The sequence below is a fragment of the Brienomyrus brachyistius genome, chromosome 12 (assembly GCF_023856365.1).
Source record: "Brienomyrus brachyistius isolate T26 chromosome 12, BBRACH_0.4, whole genome shotgun sequence".
In the NCBI taxonomy this organism is placed as follows: domain Eukaryota; kingdom Metazoa; phylum Chordata; class Actinopteri; order Osteoglossiformes; family Mormyridae; genus Brienomyrus; species Brienomyrus brachyistius.
In genome coordinates this window covers 16,054,036-16,072,750 of record NC_064544.1, presented here as the reverse complement: position 1 = coordinate 16,072,750, position 18,715 = coordinate 16,054,036, and the positions used below count along the sequence as shown (strand labels likewise).

At 41.0% G+C, this 18,715-nt stretch overlaps 2 protein-coding genes across 8 annotated transcripts in view; both read left to right on the top strand.

Annotated features, from left to right (window-relative positions):
• Positions 1-1,647, top strand: part of LOC125704515 (putative C-type lectin domain family 20 member A) — a 56,330-nt gene extending 54,683 nt beyond the window's left edge. For all 7 annotated transcript variants that reach the window (XM_048970145.1, XM_048970149.1, XM_048970148.1 and 4 more), the window contains exons 4-5: positions 411-767; positions 1,063-1,647. In XM_048970145.1, coding sequence (XP_048826102.1) covers positions 411-767; positions 1,063-1,481 — 776 coding nt within the window. In that variant the 3' untranslated portion in view covers positions 1,482-1,647. The remainder of the gene's footprint in view (positions 1-410; positions 768-1,062) is intronic.
• LOC125704517 (secretory phospholipase A2 receptor-like) lies at positions 128-16,106 on the top strand. The gene is made up of 3 exons (XM_048970150.1): positions 128-200; positions 14,798-15,361; positions 15,610-16,106. The coding sequence occupies exons 2-3, from the start codon at positions 14,959-14,961 to the stop codon at positions 15,999-16,001; spliced, it is 795 nt and encodes a 264-aa protein (XP_048826107.1). The 5' UTR covers positions 128-200; positions 14,798-14,958; the 3' UTR covers positions 16,002-16,106.
• Positions 16,107-18,715: the final 2,609 nt, after the last annotated feature.

The window sequence follows — 18,715 nt, the reverse complement described above, 5'->3', positions numbered from 1 at the left end:
GAAAGCACTTCTTTACACAGAGTGTTGTTAGAGTATGGAATAGTTTTTCTGTTAATGTAGCGCAAGCTAAAACCTTGAGTTCCTTTCAAGCAGAGCTAGATAAGACTTGAATAATTCTGAGCTATTAGCTGAATTCTTCCCAAGCAAACTTGATAGGGTGAATGGCCTCCTCTCGTTTGTAAAGTTATGTGCTTTTGAAGGTCGTGATCAGTTTAACAGCAAATGGGCATAAATGTAACAGCATAATCCTGGCCAGTTACAAGACAGATCACCAGTCATTGAAGAACTTGAATTATCATTACCACACAAGCAACAAAAATCAACAAACAACCTTGATTCAGAAAGGTGCTCAGAACTTATTTAAATGACTTCTGGGTTATTGCTGTTTCCTATGCTGTCCAAATCCACAGCTCCCACCTATGAAGACGGAATAAATGCTACCTGGAACTTCACCTTGATTAACCAACATATGAATTGGTCTGACACTCAGAGCTACTGCAGATACAATTACACAGACCTGGCCACTGTGAGGAATCAAGAAGATAATGATTTGATACAAACAATGGTTACAAATGGCACTTGGGCATGGATTGGGTTGTTCCAGGATACATGGGAATGGTCAGACCTGTCAAACTCCTCATTCCGTAACTGGAAAAATGCTGAAAATGATAATGAGAATAACGCATGTGCTTTAGCTCAGGTCACCTGGCCTGGGACATGGGATGTGACTCCATGTGATGAAAAGCATCCATTCATATGCTATGATGGTGAGTAATGTAACTTTACTACAGCAGCTGATTCACACCTTTATTTAGCAACTTTAATTTATACTATTTTACAAATATTTTACACTTATATTTAGTATTATAAGTACACATAACTGTGCAGTTGCATCAGAAAGTTTTTTTTTTTCACTGTTTTGTGAATTTCACTCACTCTATCCTTCTGGTAATAAATTCCTTTCTCCAAGTTTCCAAATGTATATAAAAATGAATTAAAATGAATTATCATGACTTTCTTCTGAACCCAGATTTCTGACAATCATCTTACCTTCTGCCCCAGATAACCTGGTCTTGGTAAATAGTAACATGACCTGGAATGAAGCCCTGAATTACTGCAGAACGCACCATTCGGACCTGGTGTCTGTCCACAATGAGGAGATCCAGTACTGGGTCAGTAGGAGAGCTGAGAAGGCCTCCACTGATCATGTCTGGCTGGGGCTGCGCTTCTCCTGCTACCTGAACTTCTGGTTCTGGGTCAGTGCAGAAAATGTCTGCTACCAGAACTGGGAAACAAACAACATATCCAACAGTAACTTGTGTGGAACCACAGGGGCAGTACAATCTAAAGACCCACATTACTGGGTCAGCCTGCCTGAGACTAAGAAACTCAACTTCATCTGCTCCAAAAGTCAGGTTGATCCGCGAATGCAGTACGTGCAAGAATTGTTACAATGTCTAAACGAAAAACTGCACAGATGAAGTATTTGCTTCCTGTGTTTCTGCTGTAGGGGTTGAAACCCCAGCTCTTGATCTTCAGCACTGCAGATTCAGAATCATATATGATTAGAAGAGTGATTGTGTACAGGGAGTCAAATATCTGTCATTTCTTGTCATTGTTGCAATAAGAGTAGAAATAAACATCTGAAGAGAGGACCTCAGGTATTGTTGGACCTGACTAACCAGGGTCCTGCCTGAATAGGGGGGCTTCAAAAACCTCAGAAATAATTACATTTTGGTTTCTAACTTTAATACTTTCTGTATAAAAATGAATTATAACTTGCATGATAAGTTCTGTTTATCTACCTGCTTCCTGCCTCCACGTCCCTCCTTGTCTCCCTCCTCTGCCTCAACTGCAATAGTGGTTTGATCCCCCAGTGCACAGATCAATGTCCTGTTTGCATTTCAAGGTGGCATTAAATCCGTTCCACAGTGCAGCGCGAACACCTGCCAAAACCACACGTTCTGCCGCCTCTAAAGGACTGGAATTCACCATGCTGTCCTCCATCTCCGGCAGCCACTAAGTGCACTTTCACTGTTACCGGCCATTTCCATGCAAACAAGTCAGAGGGGCGTGGATAATTTGCATGTGTTCTCAACATTTAGAGTCTACATTTAACACTGATGTTTAGCATTTACATCTAACGTATATATTTAACATTTAAAAGTATAATTTATGTTTACAAACAGTAAGTAATTTTACATATAGCAAATATTACACATTGGAAAAAGTTGTGATGCGCATTAGCACTGTTTATTTCTAGCTAAATGTAATAAAAGTTCACAAAATGTTGAAAGTAAAAAAAGTGCTGAGTAACTTTACAAACGGCACGCTGTAATAATATAACTTCTTAGACCCCTTGCAGAGTTCAGGCACTGGGAGGCCCCAGAGTGGTGAGCATGGCTTCTGTTGTACGGCTGGACAGTCCTGAATGGTTTGCTTCAGCACCTACTGTAGGTCTTCTGGTGTCAGCAGTATTTTTACTTTTGAAAGAGAATGTCACCTTCCAAGACATCGGCAAAGCAGATGACATGCTGTTCGAATTTGTGGCAAAGTGTCAGTTACTGTATGGGGAAGCATTTATGACATTCAGTGTTCACCTGCTAACTCACTTTGCAAAGTCAGCGAAATTGTGGGCTCCACTCTGGGCACACTCTGCATTTGTGCCTGAGAATGCCAGTGGTGGTCTGTTGACACTGGAACAAAGTGTATAGCTCTGCAGATTGCGAACGAATTCCTGTTGCCCAGAAGAATACCACTCTTCACCACAAGCTATGGAGTTAGTGAGCAAGTGAAGGAGTTTTGTTCGGAACTGACAGATAACGCAAGAGTAAAGAGTTTCACAAAATATCAAGACACAACTGTTCTGGGTAATGGCGAGGTGACTGAGACAACAGGTGATAAGAAAAGTGCCTTCATTTCTACACAAAAACATGCACCAGCTGAAATAGTAATGCACAGGAGAATGGTGTGTAAAAGACTGGTTTATACCAGTAAAAGCTACTGTATAACCTTAGTAAGAGATGAAGGGACTGTTTTGAAAAGCAGTGATGGCGTTTATGGAGAAATTCAAAATATCATATCCTGCCTTTTTGAAGGGAGTATAGAAATTGCTGTACTTTTCACAAAGCTTCATACACATGCATCCTTTCCTTTATCATAGGGTTATGGTTTTTGTCGCATATTTGACTTGTAAGTGGAAGTCTTTTTTCTCCAATGTGTATGATTTTAGTAGACAGGATAGAGCAGAAGTGCATGCTTTTTTAAAAACTATTCATTTATGACTTTCCCAGTGCACATGAGAGAGAGTAGTCTTCATTGGTGGCCATTCTGTAGCTTTAGCTGTAGTATCCTTAATAAACACCAGCTAACACTCTTACAGTACACAGTTGGGATGCTTGGTTTCCCCTTGAGAAAATGTGATGCCGATGTCACATCTTTATGTAAACACCAGGGCTCATATTCTTTACTGTATAGGAGCAGGATTTTTTGGTCCACATCTTGTCCACATACCAGTATTAGATGTCAGGTAGGGTAGAATATTTGTGTTAAAATGTTTTAGCTACAGTTGGTTGAAACTAAGGGTGTAAAAAGGTCCCTTTGTACACAAATATTATGCCCTGATAAGCAGCTTCTACTCAACCTGACATCTGGTGCCGATATTGGACATCACTTTGACCAAAACTGCACTAAACCAGTATCAAATAGTTTCATCCAACACATCAGTATCATCAGCCCAGTCATCCTCTCATACGATGCTGTAGGCAAGATGGGAAGGGAAGCACGGGAATCCAGGAATATAAACATATATATAAAATAATTATAAAACTCGGGATTTATTAAAGGGTTTGACACAATCGGGAGCACAGAGGAATATTAGTGGGGTTAAAACTTCAATGACAATACTAGGGAAACACACTCAAACATGAACTTAAATGTACACGACTAATGAAACAAGAAACAGCTGGTAATTACCGGGAATCCACACGAGGTAGGTGAGGGGGCATGGCACATGGGAGGAGCAGCACGATCGGGGTGTGACACATCAAGTGTGTAGGAAGAGAATGGTAAGAAGTAAGCTTCTGCTCAAAGACCCTCTGTTCATGTGAGGCCTGAGAGGGCAACAGTGGATATAGAACTAGCACACACCACTGTTAAAATGCCAGGTTTTTGTGTTGTGAGCAAATGACATCGTGATAAATCATTTCAAAATTTTTTTCCACCTTTAATGTAACCTACTCTGTAAAAAATGATTTGACTAATAAGTCATGGTAACATACTTCTTTCATTTGCTGCAACTTAAAACTGTAATTTATGCAATTTCAACTGAACTGTATGAGTTTTCAGTGTTACAACTCATGTTTTTAAGTTAGTACACTGAAATGTAAATTTGAAGATGCCAGATTAATTTAAAGCTGTAAATATGGCTGTTTAAAAGTGAACGTGTTAATCCGCCATACATTAAAATTTGGAGAATTGAAATATATTGCAGTTCTTTCCAGTAATATATAATATTTGACAGATAAATCAGATATATCACTGATACAGAATGTAAAGTGAAAGCAAACAGCGGATGAATAATTTTTCAGAGCGAGGTCATGAACGTGACCGCAATGCGTTCAGGTGAAAGACCAGAGGTGGGGTCTGATGTGATTTGAGGTGAGTGGATGCTTTTATCAGCGATTATAACTCAACCCGAACATTTAGTTAATCAGGATACCAATTTGTGATTATAAAGAAATAATATTCTATATGTAGTATTGTTTATGATTACTTAATGATTTTCTTTTAATTCAGTGCGTGTTCTCTTGGTTTAAGTGTGGCTAATCGCAGTTTGTAGGTCGCGTGGTTGGCATAAACCATTGTATGGTTGTAGGCTATTACAACTTTATCAGACATTATGGGTGAATACTGTTTGTGCTGGAACTGTTTGAGAGAGGATTTGCAATACATCACTTTTTTACATAATTAATTTGAACTTTTAGTTTAGGACACCGTTTAAAAATGGAAAACCAGCGTTCGCTTTAATTATAGACCCCGCGAATCTCAGAGTTTTTATATACGAGTGTATATATTTTAGACAGACTATCCAATGGACAATTGAATATTTCCTAACGACTGAAGATACTGATGGCAGCTTTAGGCTTGAGCACCACACCTCTGTACATTTTTTCGCGGGCTTTGTAAGTCAGCTCGTCAGCGGGTGACAAGCGAATCTACAAAGCTTGCGAAAAGGTGTGCGCGGGTGCGGTGTGGTCTAAGTCATTTGGAAATATTTTGTTTATTCAAAATCTGACATCGACAAAAACACTGTTCATCGGATAGCCTGCCCTCATGTAGCTCTCCCTAACACATGGCCCTTAAAATGTCCGGCGATCTTGTTCACCCCCTCCACACGAACCCCACCACTGAAAACGAATACCTTATCCGCAGCCTGTTTATTCCCGCCTAAATATCTCTACCCCAGTAAGTTGCTTGACTAGTGAATATTGTAATTATTTTTAAATGCATGCAGGATGACACTGACACTGAGTAACTCCTGCCTCATATCAACGCCCAATATTGTGGCGTTTTCAAAAATATGCTGTATGTGGAGGTCAGAGCTGGGGGTGAACTCACACTTCATGATTTAATCCTAAATAGAATGATTTTTTTTTTGGGGGGGGGGGGGGGGTTGGCACCCTATTTTGCAGAAAATTGTGGGTCTTAATATGTACTGAATGTTTTACTTACTGTACTATTTCTCTCCTTTTCGGGGTAAAGTGGTCTACAATGCTGCTGCGAGTTATCATATCTGAAAGCGAAATCAGACACCTTTCAATTGAAAACATCCCACCAAGCATTGAGGAGCTATGCCAAGTGTTACGAACGAAGCTTGGCCTGAGAGGCAGATTCATTTTACAAATTTGCTGATCCATAATTCAATAATGAGCTGTACAACTTGACTGACATCAAAGACCTTCCTATGGAGCGGGCAACATTAAAAGTATTGTTCACTGCTGATGCCTTTCTCTCAGATTCTACCTTGGACACTTGCAGCCCACCATCTGTCAGTAGTGGGGATTCTGGGGAATGGCCTGATCCCTTCTTGATTCCACAGTTCTCACATGATGTGGAACTTCAGCTGAAAGAAGCAAATTGTAAGTATGCAATGGATGGATCTGTGATGGTAATTCCTAAAGGTTTGAAGACCTTGACACACTTGCAGACAGTATGTCAAAGATTAGTGCCTATCCTCAGAAGCATCATTATGAGAGTGTAGCCAAAGCACTAGTGGAGAAGGACCCCTGTCTGAAAGAGCCAGGGTATGGAAGAGGATGGTACTCATGGTTTCACGGCCTGAAATTTAAGCTGGGAAACTATCGGCAAAAGTTAGCTGCAGCAGGATGTCCTGAGGTGGTAATCAACAAAAGATAAGGAGGAGATGCAAAGGGTAAACGTGTGAAGAAGTCAAAGAAGGGTGAAGTGAACTATTTGCCAGATCCACCTGAAGGACAGAGTAAAGAAAATGGAGAGGAAAAGCGGAAGAAGATGGTGGCTGAAATGCAAAAAAAAAGATCCTGATCCTCAGCTTGTGGATGAACTGACATTTTCACAATGCAGGCAAGAAATCATTGGAGAGCAGCCACTCCCTGCAGAGGTTCTTAGCAGATGGCCAGCTCTCTTTCTTGAGAGACAGGTAAACAATCGCACAATTGTATATTAAGTCCACAATGAGATATGAAGTATGTTGTGTGCAAAATGCTGTATACTGTTTGTCATTTTCACAAATGTTCAGAATGTTTGGCTTTCGTGTATTATTTGCTGTGTCCCCAGGTTAGGGCAGAGTTCAAGAGAGTTGTCATTACAGACGTTCTTCAAGCTTTTCTTGTAGGACTTGATGCCCTGGTCCCAAGACTGCTGGAGGTGTACAAAGCAGCAACCAAGTCTGGAAAGAAGCAGGCACTCAGATATTTTGGACTGTCTTGAGAAAGATGTAAGTGGAGGAGTTCATGAAATTTGAATGTGGCACTATTATGTTTGCTATAACATTTTATCTCTCCTGCTTAAGAAACAAGCTCCTGAGGTACAAATTGTAGAACAAGTTGGCATGAAGGACATTAAAGATGAGTCAACTTTCTAATGTTTTCATTTTCATTTGCCTTTATTTAGATTCTAAAGAAAGTCTTTATTGCTGGTCTCATTTACATGGGCATTTTGGCATCGCTTGGGAAAAAAAATATGTTTGGTGTAATGTTGAAAATAAAACTAGAAAGTATGATTTTGCGTCTGTTTCTTTTTTATCTATAATTTATAAGTTAAATCAATAAATACGCGAATGTAACCTTCACGAGAAAAATGATGCCCAGACCTAATTTAACTGAAATAAGCAAGTTGAAATCACTACTTGGGACAAGTTAACAGAAAGCATGTTAATAAGTTATCAATAATTCGGTCTTGTATTACTACAGTAAGTAAGTAACAACAAGTACTAATCAGTCACAGAAATTTACAGAGAGCAATTTAAAGCTCAACTCCACTTACAATAATGAGTAGAAATAATTAGTATATTCAATTTGATTTTACTTGTAATTTTAAGGCAGCAATTGAACTTAAGTTTTTAAGTTGAAGCAGACAGAAATTATTTACAGTGTATAACATGTACAATTCAATTGAAAAACAAAGCTGTTAGGGGGTAAAATATATACATTAAAAAAAAAATAACAATTAAGTGTTTGCATAAGTGTGCACACCCATACCCTAACATCTTATTGAAGCACCTTTTGATTGACCCCAAATAAAGTTCAGCTGTCCTAGTGATTTTCCTGACGTTTACTTATTTGCATCCTACACCAAAAGCCATGGTCCGCAGGGGACCAGTGCCTGAGATAACCTGTTTAAAGTGGTTATATACCAAACAACTAATCAATGCTGATTCTGCATGCCAGTATATGAAGGAGTGATGATAACACATGATTTGAATTGTTTAGATACAGCAATGCAGTGTTCTAAGCAGAGTGGATGGCATGCAGCAGATGAAGTAATGCTCAGTACAAACATGAGAGACTTAAGACTTGACTTGTGACCAAAGACTTGAGACTTGGACTTGCCCCTCAAAGACCTGAGACTTGGACTTGCCCCTCAAGGACCTGAGACTTGGACTTGCCCCTCAAGGACCTGAGACTTGGACTTGCCCCTCAAAGACCTGAGACTTGGACTTGCCCCTCAAAGACCTGAGACTTGACTAGGACTAATAGGTTTTGGTGATTTGAGTGTATAATAGCATTGTGAGCAGTGCATAGTTTGTAAAACAGAAGGTGCCAGAATGCAAAAGGCATATGAGAGCAGAGGTATAATGAGGTAGGCGCAGGTCCTAGAAAGCTTTTAAAGCACGGTGCTAAAAACATGACTTATGAAGAATGAATCTAAACTAATGAAGGATGTGAAATTGTGTGAATATTGGTCTGTAAATTACAATGCATATTGTTACGTGCCGTAAGGTTCAGGGGAGGGGTTGCTCTGCAGATCCTGATCGTCGCCCGTTGCTCCCTTCGACTCCGCCTCCCGGACCAGGCCACGCCCCCGATCTTTGACGCTGCTTCCGCATCTAGTATTGAAAAAGCCGTGGTGGGAAAGTAGCAGCAGCTCTGCTCTTGGTTGCTTTGTATGTGGTAAATTGGGGGCTCGTCCGTTCCTTTCCATTTTCCGGTGTTTGTCTGCTGGTTTATTTTGTGTGGGGGGGGGTGTGTGGTTGTGTAGTGGAAATGGCTCAGTTCGACCTCGTTGCTTTCACCCTCTACCCCACACTCGAACAGTTCGATAAGTGCTGTAAGGACGGTCTGCTAGGAATAGCAGAGTTCTTTAATGTTTTGGTCCCCGCTGAAGCCTCTAAGCGGGTTATAAAGCAAGCGTTGCAGGATGAGCTGATTAGACAGGGTATCCTACCTGAGTTAGGCGGCTTGCCGAGTGTTACACCCACTCCCGTACGGTTGACGGCTACAGCGGAAGCCGGCAGCGTTGATCTGGGGACAGGGATCTGCATGGATCTCGGCGATCCACGTTCAACCAGGGAGGATCTGCTGCTGACAATTCGGAGTTAGAACTGGAGATTAAAAGGCAGGAGTACCAGGCTCAGTTACTCTGTGTCTGGGAAGTGGAGGTTGAGGCTGACAAGGAGGTGGCATTGTGCAGAATGGGTATGGGTGAACAAAAACCTGTGCCCCTTCCGCGTCGAGTACAATCACCAAGTACAGCCCCTCCAGCCGACCTGCCTGCCCGTGACCAGGCTGATGCCCCAGACGCTCCTCGGTCTAGCCTTCGTTCTCCCTAAGGTTCACCAGTCTCCCAGGAAATTGGAGGTGGAAATTCTGGCTTTGATGTTAGTCGCTATATCGCTCTTGTTCCTGTGTTTCGGGAAAATGAGGTGGATGCTTATTTCGCTATATTTGAGAGGATTGCTACGACTTTGAACTGGCCTAGGCATCTTTGGTCTCTGCTTCTGCAATGTAAGTTAGTGGGGAAGGCTCAGGAAGTTTGCTCGGCTTTGGAATTAGAACAGAGTCTAGACTACGACATTGTTAAGGCTACTGTGTTAAGGGCGTATGAACTAGTACCTGAGGCTTACCGGCAGAATTTCCGGAAGCTGGTTAAAACCACCAGCCAAACCCATAAACCCATGTTGAGTTTGCCCGTGAGAAACAGGGACGGATTATGGGTTGTGTGGGCCCCTGGGCAAAACGTTCGCGAGGGCCCCCCCCCCCACCACCACCACCACCACCACCACCACCACCATCACAATTCCAGGGCCCTTGGCAGCCAAACGCCCTCCCTGTAGGGTCAGGGGCCCTTGTAGGCAGAGGATCAAAGAATGTAGGCCCTCTAAAATAGACAAACGAAAATACATTGTTGATAAGCATTGCAAATTGTTTTGGGCTAGGGGCCCCACGGGCCCCCTGCACCCCAAGGGCCCCCGGGCAACGGCCCCGCTGGCCCGGTCCGTAATCCGTCCCTGGTGAGAAAACTTTGTTGTTTGACAAGTGCTGTGCTGCGAGTGGTGTCTCCAACTTTGAGCAACTCAAGGAACTATTGTTGTTAGAAGAATTTAAAAATTGTGTTCTTGATCGCGTAGTGGTGTACCTGAATGAACAAAAGGTAACTTGTTTGGCTGAAGCTGCTACTCTTGCTGATGAATTTATTCTGACCCATAAGACTGTGTTTACCCCAACCCCTCTGCCTCGCAAACTTGGTTCCCGTCCTGTGATATCCTCTCCTTCGTCCGCTTCTTATTCACCACCTGTAGAGATAATAATCAACGGTGTTGATTATTGGTGTATGACATTTTTGGTTTCTTGGTTTTCGACTTTTGCTTTGCCCTTCTGTACCTTTGCCTTCGGTTTTGATCTCTTGCCTTCTGACTGACCCCTCTCTTTGCCTTGCACCTCGGATACTGTGTTTCAGCTTTGGTGTTTCCTGTATGTTCATGTCTGTTAAGTGTCTAAGGAGTGACTGCCCATTTGTTTTTCCGTGTGGTTTACTGTATTTTTTGGTGAGGGAGTCAGAGTTAGTTTTGTCATTTTGTTTTCCCGTTTTCTTTTCGTTTAGAATTAGCTTAGTTGAGACGTGTTCGTTAGTGCTGTTTGTTTATTGTTTTGGCTGTGTCGCTCCCGAAGTCTGTTACCCTACTGTATGTGAAAGTGTTGTGAATAAATATAAAAAAAATACAAAAAAAGATATTTTATTTATTGTAATTGTTTTTTTATAGCCAGACCTGTGCTGGATCCACGTGAATGGGTGCTGGATCCCAGGCACTCATAATCAGACAGGCCTTGCGTTCTGTGTTCTGGCAGGACCTGACATAGACTAAGCACTGATCTTGGGGTTAATTCAAGTTCAACTGGTGCTTTTATGAGTTGCCATGTTTAATACTGGATAGCCAGTGTTTTCTGAACCTGTCTGTCCTTCATGTGACCATCATGGTTGAATGATTAATTATTTCCTTGGTGTGGAATTCCCCGAGGTCATGTAGTCAACATTGCAGAAATAAAGGTTTCCTCTTTCCCAGTCCTCCCAGCCATGCAAATGCATGTTTAAAAAACTCTATAAGCGAACCAAATATGCAACAACATGTGTATTCTGTTTTAAATATATTATTATGTGTCCTCCAAGAGGTATTCCAGAACATCCCATTTGATACTCTTACGTTCAGAGACATACAAGGAGTCATTTTAACAGGCACAGATAAACAGAAACCCCCCAGACTCACAGAGATCAGGTAACGGTATATATTTAATTCTTAAACCATCCTATTTTAAGACGTTTTAATACAATTACAATATAACTCTACTAAAGAATATTCTTATATTAACATTATTGAAATCTTAAATGTTCATTTATTTCACACTTCTACACAAATTACAACTTTATATTTAAAGAATAATACAGAATGTGCTACTTAGTAAAACATTTTTCTTAGTAAATATTTGTAGCAATTTGCAAATAGTCCTTTGTTACTGTAAAAGTTATTCATCCCAAACAGTATTTTTATGTAGATTTTCTATTATTTGTTTTCAGTATATTTCTAAAGTGATATATAGTGGTGCAGAGGTTTGATTCCAGTTCATGCTCTATATGTGTGGAGTTTGCATGTTTTCAAAATTGACTATAGGTGTGGATGTGTGTTTGAATGTGAAGCAGATTTATAAGAAAATGTTACAAATTTATAGACTACATTATAGTTGTCACGCCCACGCAGGCAGATACCACCGGCTGCGGCTCGTTACGCATAATGAGTCTAGGGATAAAACCAGCCAGAAGACACTTGCCCATTGCGAAGTATTGCGCTGATGTTTAGAAGCCTTACCGAACACTTTCTTGTCGATCGTCTCTCCCTGAAACCTAACCCTGCCTGTTTGCCTCGTGTCCTCTCCTCACCTCTCTCTCTCTCTCCCGTTCCAGACCCGTCCCCGTACCTGACCCTTCAACCCTGCCTGCTCCGGCTCGTCTCCTTCCCGAACCCCCGTGTGATCTTGTCTCGTGTTTCCCTGTAGGACTGACTCCCCGGCTTACCACCTCCTTGCCTCTTGCCCGTCCCTTTCGGTGCCTCTGGTTTATCCCAATAAAGCGCTTGACGTTTTGCATACCTGGATCCCGGTCTCTCTGTTCCGACTATCGTGACAATAGTATAATATTACAACATCATCATCATCCTTATTATTACATGCTGCTTATGAATGTTCTATGAATGTGTTACAAATGCATCATGAAGATGCAAATAATGTAAAACATTACCATATTTCTAAACATTTTGATGGTTAATTAATTATTTTAAAATGGGAGTCGAAAAGGACTCCCTACAAATATAGCTATGCAAAATATTAATGTGCATGCATGTATGTGCTCAAATGTATGTTACATGATCAGTACCATAAACGATGTTTTTATGCAGCCCATCGGATCAGCATAATGGGTTGTAATGTGCTTCTTCTGCTGAAAATTCTACTAATTTCAGGTCAGTTTCTGTCATTTCACTTGTATGGTGTCAAATCAGACTCAATGCAGCCTGAATTTGAATGTGTTAACCTGAACTGGAATTTCATTATCTGAATAACAGAACCTAAATTTGAATACTGTATGTTTACCCGAACTTGAATCAAAGAACCCAAACTTGAATACGTTTATCTCAACTTAAAGATTAAAGATAAATTAAATAAAAATAATAAAATTCTGTATCTTTAAATGTCTAAAATATCTAAAAATTAGATATACCAAATTTTAATTTGTTACACAAACTTGAAATCATATTGATTTTGTAGTAGTTCAGGTTGTAAAACTCAGCTATTGAAAATTTGAGTTATAAGATTCAGGTAAAGAAAAATTGGACTAAGAAATTCAGTTCCAGTAAAACAGGGGAAACATCTGCGATACTCAGAAAGTGCAAAAAAACATGGATCTAACTGAGCACAATCCTAGCTAATCGTAAGACAGGTCAGCAGTCATTAAAGAACTTGATTTATTATTATCACACAAAGAAACAGAAATTACAGTTCAAATAATAAATTCAAGTTTGGTTTCTTTAATTCAAGTTCAAGTAAACATATTCATGTTTAGGTTCTGGAATTCAGGTAATGAAATTGAAGTTCAGTTTGGCTAAATTAATTCAAATTCAGGTTGCAGTGAGTGGGATTTGATACCAAAAATATTTCTCATTTGTGAAGATTGATGAAACAAAAGGCAAAAATGTAAATTAAGATGATGAACTTACAAAAGCCTTTCTATTTTTCTATTTATGATCAATGTGTTTATTTGTTTCTGTTTGTCTGTGTGCATTTTTTTACAGAGTTTCACAGCCACTGTTCATGCCTTTCACATCAGTACCATTTTGTAAACATAAACCTGACCTGGACTGACGCCCAGGCTTACTGCAGACAGAATTACACTGACTTGGCTACCATTGACAATATGGAGGAAATGAAAAGACTAATTGGGTCTGTAGGCTCTGATTATACTGGGGAGGCTTGGATAGGACTGAAGAATGGAACATCATGGAGATGGCAGTGGTCCTCAGGAGAAGGAGACACAGGGTATACCAACTGGTCTATGATTGCAACGTACAACCAGAATAATGGCCTGTACTGCGTTGGGATGCGAGACGACGGTGGTTGGAATAATATTAATTGTTCATATTGGAGTACGACGGGATATTTCATCTGTTATACTGGTGAGTAACATTAACCAGCTCTTTTCTGACAAATGGAACATGCCTTTGAGAGTATACTATCCAGCCATGACTTACCCCATAGTAACTTTGACAGCCTTAATGAGAGAAGGTTCTGTTGTAGTGCATGCATACAAGATCTGTTGAAGGGTTGAGTGTTAAAGGCTTTTTGAAAAAAGACGTTTGTGTTCTGCAAAGATTCCCATAAAATAGCCACACAAATAAATGTACAAAAATGTACAAACTTTATGGTAATTAAAGGAAATGCAAAACAATTAACAATGTCACCTGCTTGAGTATAATGGATGTCAATCGCAGCTCCCCATTTAGGTTCAGAGAAAAATCAACGTTGTTTTGTGTTAAATGGAGGAAGCAATGTTCCAGCTTATGAATCAACAGTTTTCCACAGGTCATTAGGTTTTAAATTTGTTGAATTTAAATTTGGAAGTGAAAACGGTAGATTACCTGCATTCGAATAAGATTCTGAGGGATCATAGATCCTGTAGTAGATCCTGTTTAACAAATCTGCTTGAGTTCTTTGAGGCAGCTACAAGGAAAATTGATCACAAAAAGTCTTACGATGTGATCTACTTAGATTTCCAGAAGGTCTTTGCTGTTTCCCTCACAAATGCTTCCTGCTTAAGCTCAAAGCAGCAGAGATTTTAGGAACTATAGCAGCTCGGATTGAAAATTGGTTAACATACAGGAAGCAGCAGGTAGTTATTAGAGGCACTATGTCTCAGTGGACCTATGTTTATAATGGTGTACTGAGCAGAGGAGACCGAGGGGGAACATGATCTAGGTATACAAGATTCTAATAGGTCTGGATGCTATTCGATTTGAAATACTAGAACTTGTGGCCATAGGTGGAAAATAGTGGGAGAACATTTTAAAATGGATTTGAGAAAGCACTTCTTTACACAGAGTGTTGTTAGAGTATGGAATAGTTTTTCTGTTAATGTAGCGCAAGCTAAAACCTTGAGTTCCTTTCAATCAGAGCTAGAAAAGATTTTAATAATTCTGAACTATTAGCTGAATTCTTCCCAAGCAAACTTGGTAGGGTAAATGGCCTCCTCTCGTTTGTAAAGTTATGTGCTTTTGAAGGTCGTGATCAGTTTGACAAATGGGCATAAATGTAACAGCATAATCCTGGCCAGTTACAAGACAGATCACCAGTCATTGAGGAACTTGAATTATTATTACAACACAAGCAACAAAAATCAACAAACAATCTTGATACAGAAAGGTGCTCAGAACTTACTTAAATGACTTCTGGGTTATTGCTGTTTCCTATGCTGTCCAAATCCACAGCTCCCACCTATGAAGATGGATTAAATGCTACCTGGAACTTCACCTGGATTAACCAACATATGAATTGGTCTGATGCTCAGAGCTACTGCAGATACAATTACACAGACCTGGCCACTGTGAGGAATCAAGAAGATAATGACTTGATACATACAATGATTACAAGTCACACTTGGGCATGGATTGGCCTGTTCCAGGACACATGGGGATGGTCAGACCTGTCAAACTCCTCATTCCGTAACTGGAAAATTGGCCAAAATGATTATGTGAATAACGCATGTGCTTTAGCTCAGGTCACCTGGCCTGGGACGTGGGATGTGACACCATGTGATGAAAAGCATCCATTCATATGCTATGATGGTGAGTTATATAACCTTACTACAGTGGCTGATTCTCACCTTTATCTAACAACATTAATATGTATTACTTTAAAAATATACTACTGTGCACCCAAAGTTAAAATTAGTGTTATAAGTACACATAACATAGCACAACTGCATCAGAAAGCTGTTTTGTCTACATTGTTATTCCTTTCTCCAAGTTTCCAAATGTCACATGACTTTCTCCTGAACCCGGCTTTCTGACAATCATCTTACCTTCTGCCTCAGATAACCTGATCTTGGTAAATAGTAACATGATCTGGAATAAAGCCCTGAATTACTGCAGAACGTACCATTCGGACTTGGTGTCTGTCCACAATGAGGAGATCCGGTACTGGGTCAGTAGGAGAGCTGAGAAGGCCTCCACTGATCATGTCTGGCTGGGGCTGCGCTTCTCCTGCTACCTGAACTTCTGGTTCTGGGTCAGTGCAGAAAATGTCTGCTACCAGAACTGGGCACCAAACAACATATCCAACAGTAACTTGTGTGGAACCACAGGGGCAGTACAATCTAAAGACCCACATTACTGGGTCAGCCTGCCTATGACTGAGAAGCTCAACTTCATCTGCTCCAAATGTCCAAGTAAGACTGATTCACAAACAAAGTACCTGAAGAACTGAAATGAATTTGAATCCCATTTCCTCTGAATCTCAAATTCAGAATAATATACACTATATTGCCAAGAGTATTGCAACACCTGGCCATTACACCTACAGTACAGTAACTTTTATGACATCCAATTCTAAATCAATAGGCATCAATATGAAGCTGCCCCCCACCCCCCCAACCCCCCAGCTTTGCAGCTATAACAGCTTCAAATCTTCTGGGAAGGCTGTGCACAAGGTTTAGGAGTGTGTTTATGGGAATTTTTGAACATTCTTCCAGGAGAGCATTTGTGAGGTTAGTCACTGGTGTTGGACGAGAAGGACTGGCTCACAGTCTCTACTCTAATTCATTCCAAAGGTGTTCTATTGGGTTGAGGTCAGGTCACTCTGCAGGCCAATCAAGTTCCTCCAGACTCGAGTCGCTAATCCATGTCCTTATGGGCCTTGCTTTCTGCACTGGTGCACAGTCATGTTGGAACAGGAAGGGGCCATCCCCAAACCGTTCCCACAAAATCGTCCAAAATGGCTTGGAATGCTGCAGCATTAAGAGTTCCTTTCACTGGAACTAAGGGGCCAAGTCCGACCCCTAAAAAACAACCACACACCACAATCCCCCCTCCACCAAAGTGATTGGAACACCTGAATTCAATGATTTGGAGGGGTGTCCCAATACTTTTGCCAATATAGTGTAAAAGCAGGAGTGATTTTTGTGATTTGTGTTAAAACTTTTTACTTAACATAATTAAGAGGACCTGACAATAAGAGTAGAAATAAATAATATTTATTTACATCTGAAGACCTACTGATGTGCCGGAAAAGGGTGGAGTGCTCTCTCCGGGTTGGGGAGGGGTCCTTCCCCAAGTGGAGGAGTTTAAGTATCTCGGGGTTTTGTTCACGAGTGAGTGAGGATGGAGCGGGAGATCGACAGGCGGATCGGGGCGGCGTCAGCAGTGATGCGGGCGCTGCATCGGTCTGTCATGGTGAAGAAGGAGCTGAGCCAAAAGGCAAATCTCTCAATTTACCGTTCCTACCCTCACCTATGATCATGAGCTGTGGGTAGTGACCGAAAGAACGAGGTTGCGAATACAAGCGGCCGAAATGAGTTTCCTCCGCAGGGTAGCTGGGCTCTCCCTTAGAGATAGGGTGAGGAGCTCAGTCATTCGGGAGGGACTCAGAGTAGAGCCGCTGCTCCTCCACATTGAGAGGGGCCAGATGAGGTGGTTCGGGCATCTGATTAGGATGCCTCCTGGGCGCCTCCCCGCGGAGGTGTTCCGGGCATGTCCCACTGGGAGGAGGCTCCGAGGAAGACTTAAGACACGCTGGAGAGACTCTGTCTCCCGGCTGGTCTGGGAACGCCTCGGAATTCCCCCAGAGAAGCTAGATGAAATGGCCGGGGAGAGGGAAGTCTGGGTTTCCCTGCTTAGACTGCTGCCCCCGCGATCTGACCCGGAAAAGCTGTAGATAATGGATGGATGGATGGATGGACCTACTGATGCATTCAAACAGCAACAATAAGCTGTCATGCTGAGAGTAGAAGGCATGACTTAAAATGCCAATGAACAACAGGCGTGGTTTGTTTAGAGCCACACTGGGGAGAAAACAGGAGTATTAGGCAAGTAGAGGGGGCTGAGCATGATATAAACATACATAGATATACCTATATGCATATATACAGTACGTATTTAATGCATTATTTTACATGACACAGAAAACACCATTAGTTCCCTGACTGACACTTTTCCCTCAACATATGCAATGAAAGGTGAGCGTCTGACAACGTATAACATTTTTTTGAGATATGAACAGGTAACCTGGGGGGGAGACAGATTTCCATTCCCTCAGGATTACTCTTTCTGCTACAGCCATATCAAACATGAGGGCTTGCTGTAGTCAAAGACTGGGTGGATTTGTATTTATCACAAGTAGCAGAGAGAGAGGAAGAATTCTATTCAATTTTGTTTTGGAAAAGTGAATGATATTTCAAATGTTTATTGGGGAGGTAATTCAAAAGTTATTGAAATTTTTTTTTTAAAAAGTATTAAATTTATCTAACTGATGAATGTGTGTCTCAGTGTATGTGTATCCATTAATCTTCGAACTTTCTTGGTTTGGGGTTGTTGGTAGAGTTTTCATCTTACCATTCTGCTCCTAATTACCTGATCTTGGTAAATAACATTAACTGGAATGAAGCTGCGAATTACTGCAAAACAGACAGAAGTGCCAAAATAGTTTAAATTCAGCGTCAAATATAATGGTGCAATATCACAAAAATGAATTTAATAAAAATAATACAGATAACAGGAAACTTACTGACTCTACCGAGGTAAATTTCTCAGGACAGAATGAATGTTTCTTTAAATTTTGACTGCATTTTATTTGTAAATGATGTGGAATGTAATTTATCAATATTAATGATACACATACAGCTCAGGGCTTTTTGTGTGGGCCAGTCAAGTTCTTCCACACGAAACTCACCAACCATGTCTTAATGGACGCTGCTTTCTGCATTGGGGAACAGTCATGCCGTAACAGAAAAGGGCCTTCTCCAAACTGTTCCCACAAAAGGTTGGAAGAATAGAATTGTCCAAAATGTTTTGGTATACTGATGCATTAAGAGTTCCATTCACCTGAAACTAAGGGGTCTAGCCCAGCTCCTGAAAAACAACCCAATTCCATTATCCCTCCACCACCAAACTTCATTTTTGGCACAATGCTGTCAGGCAGGTAAC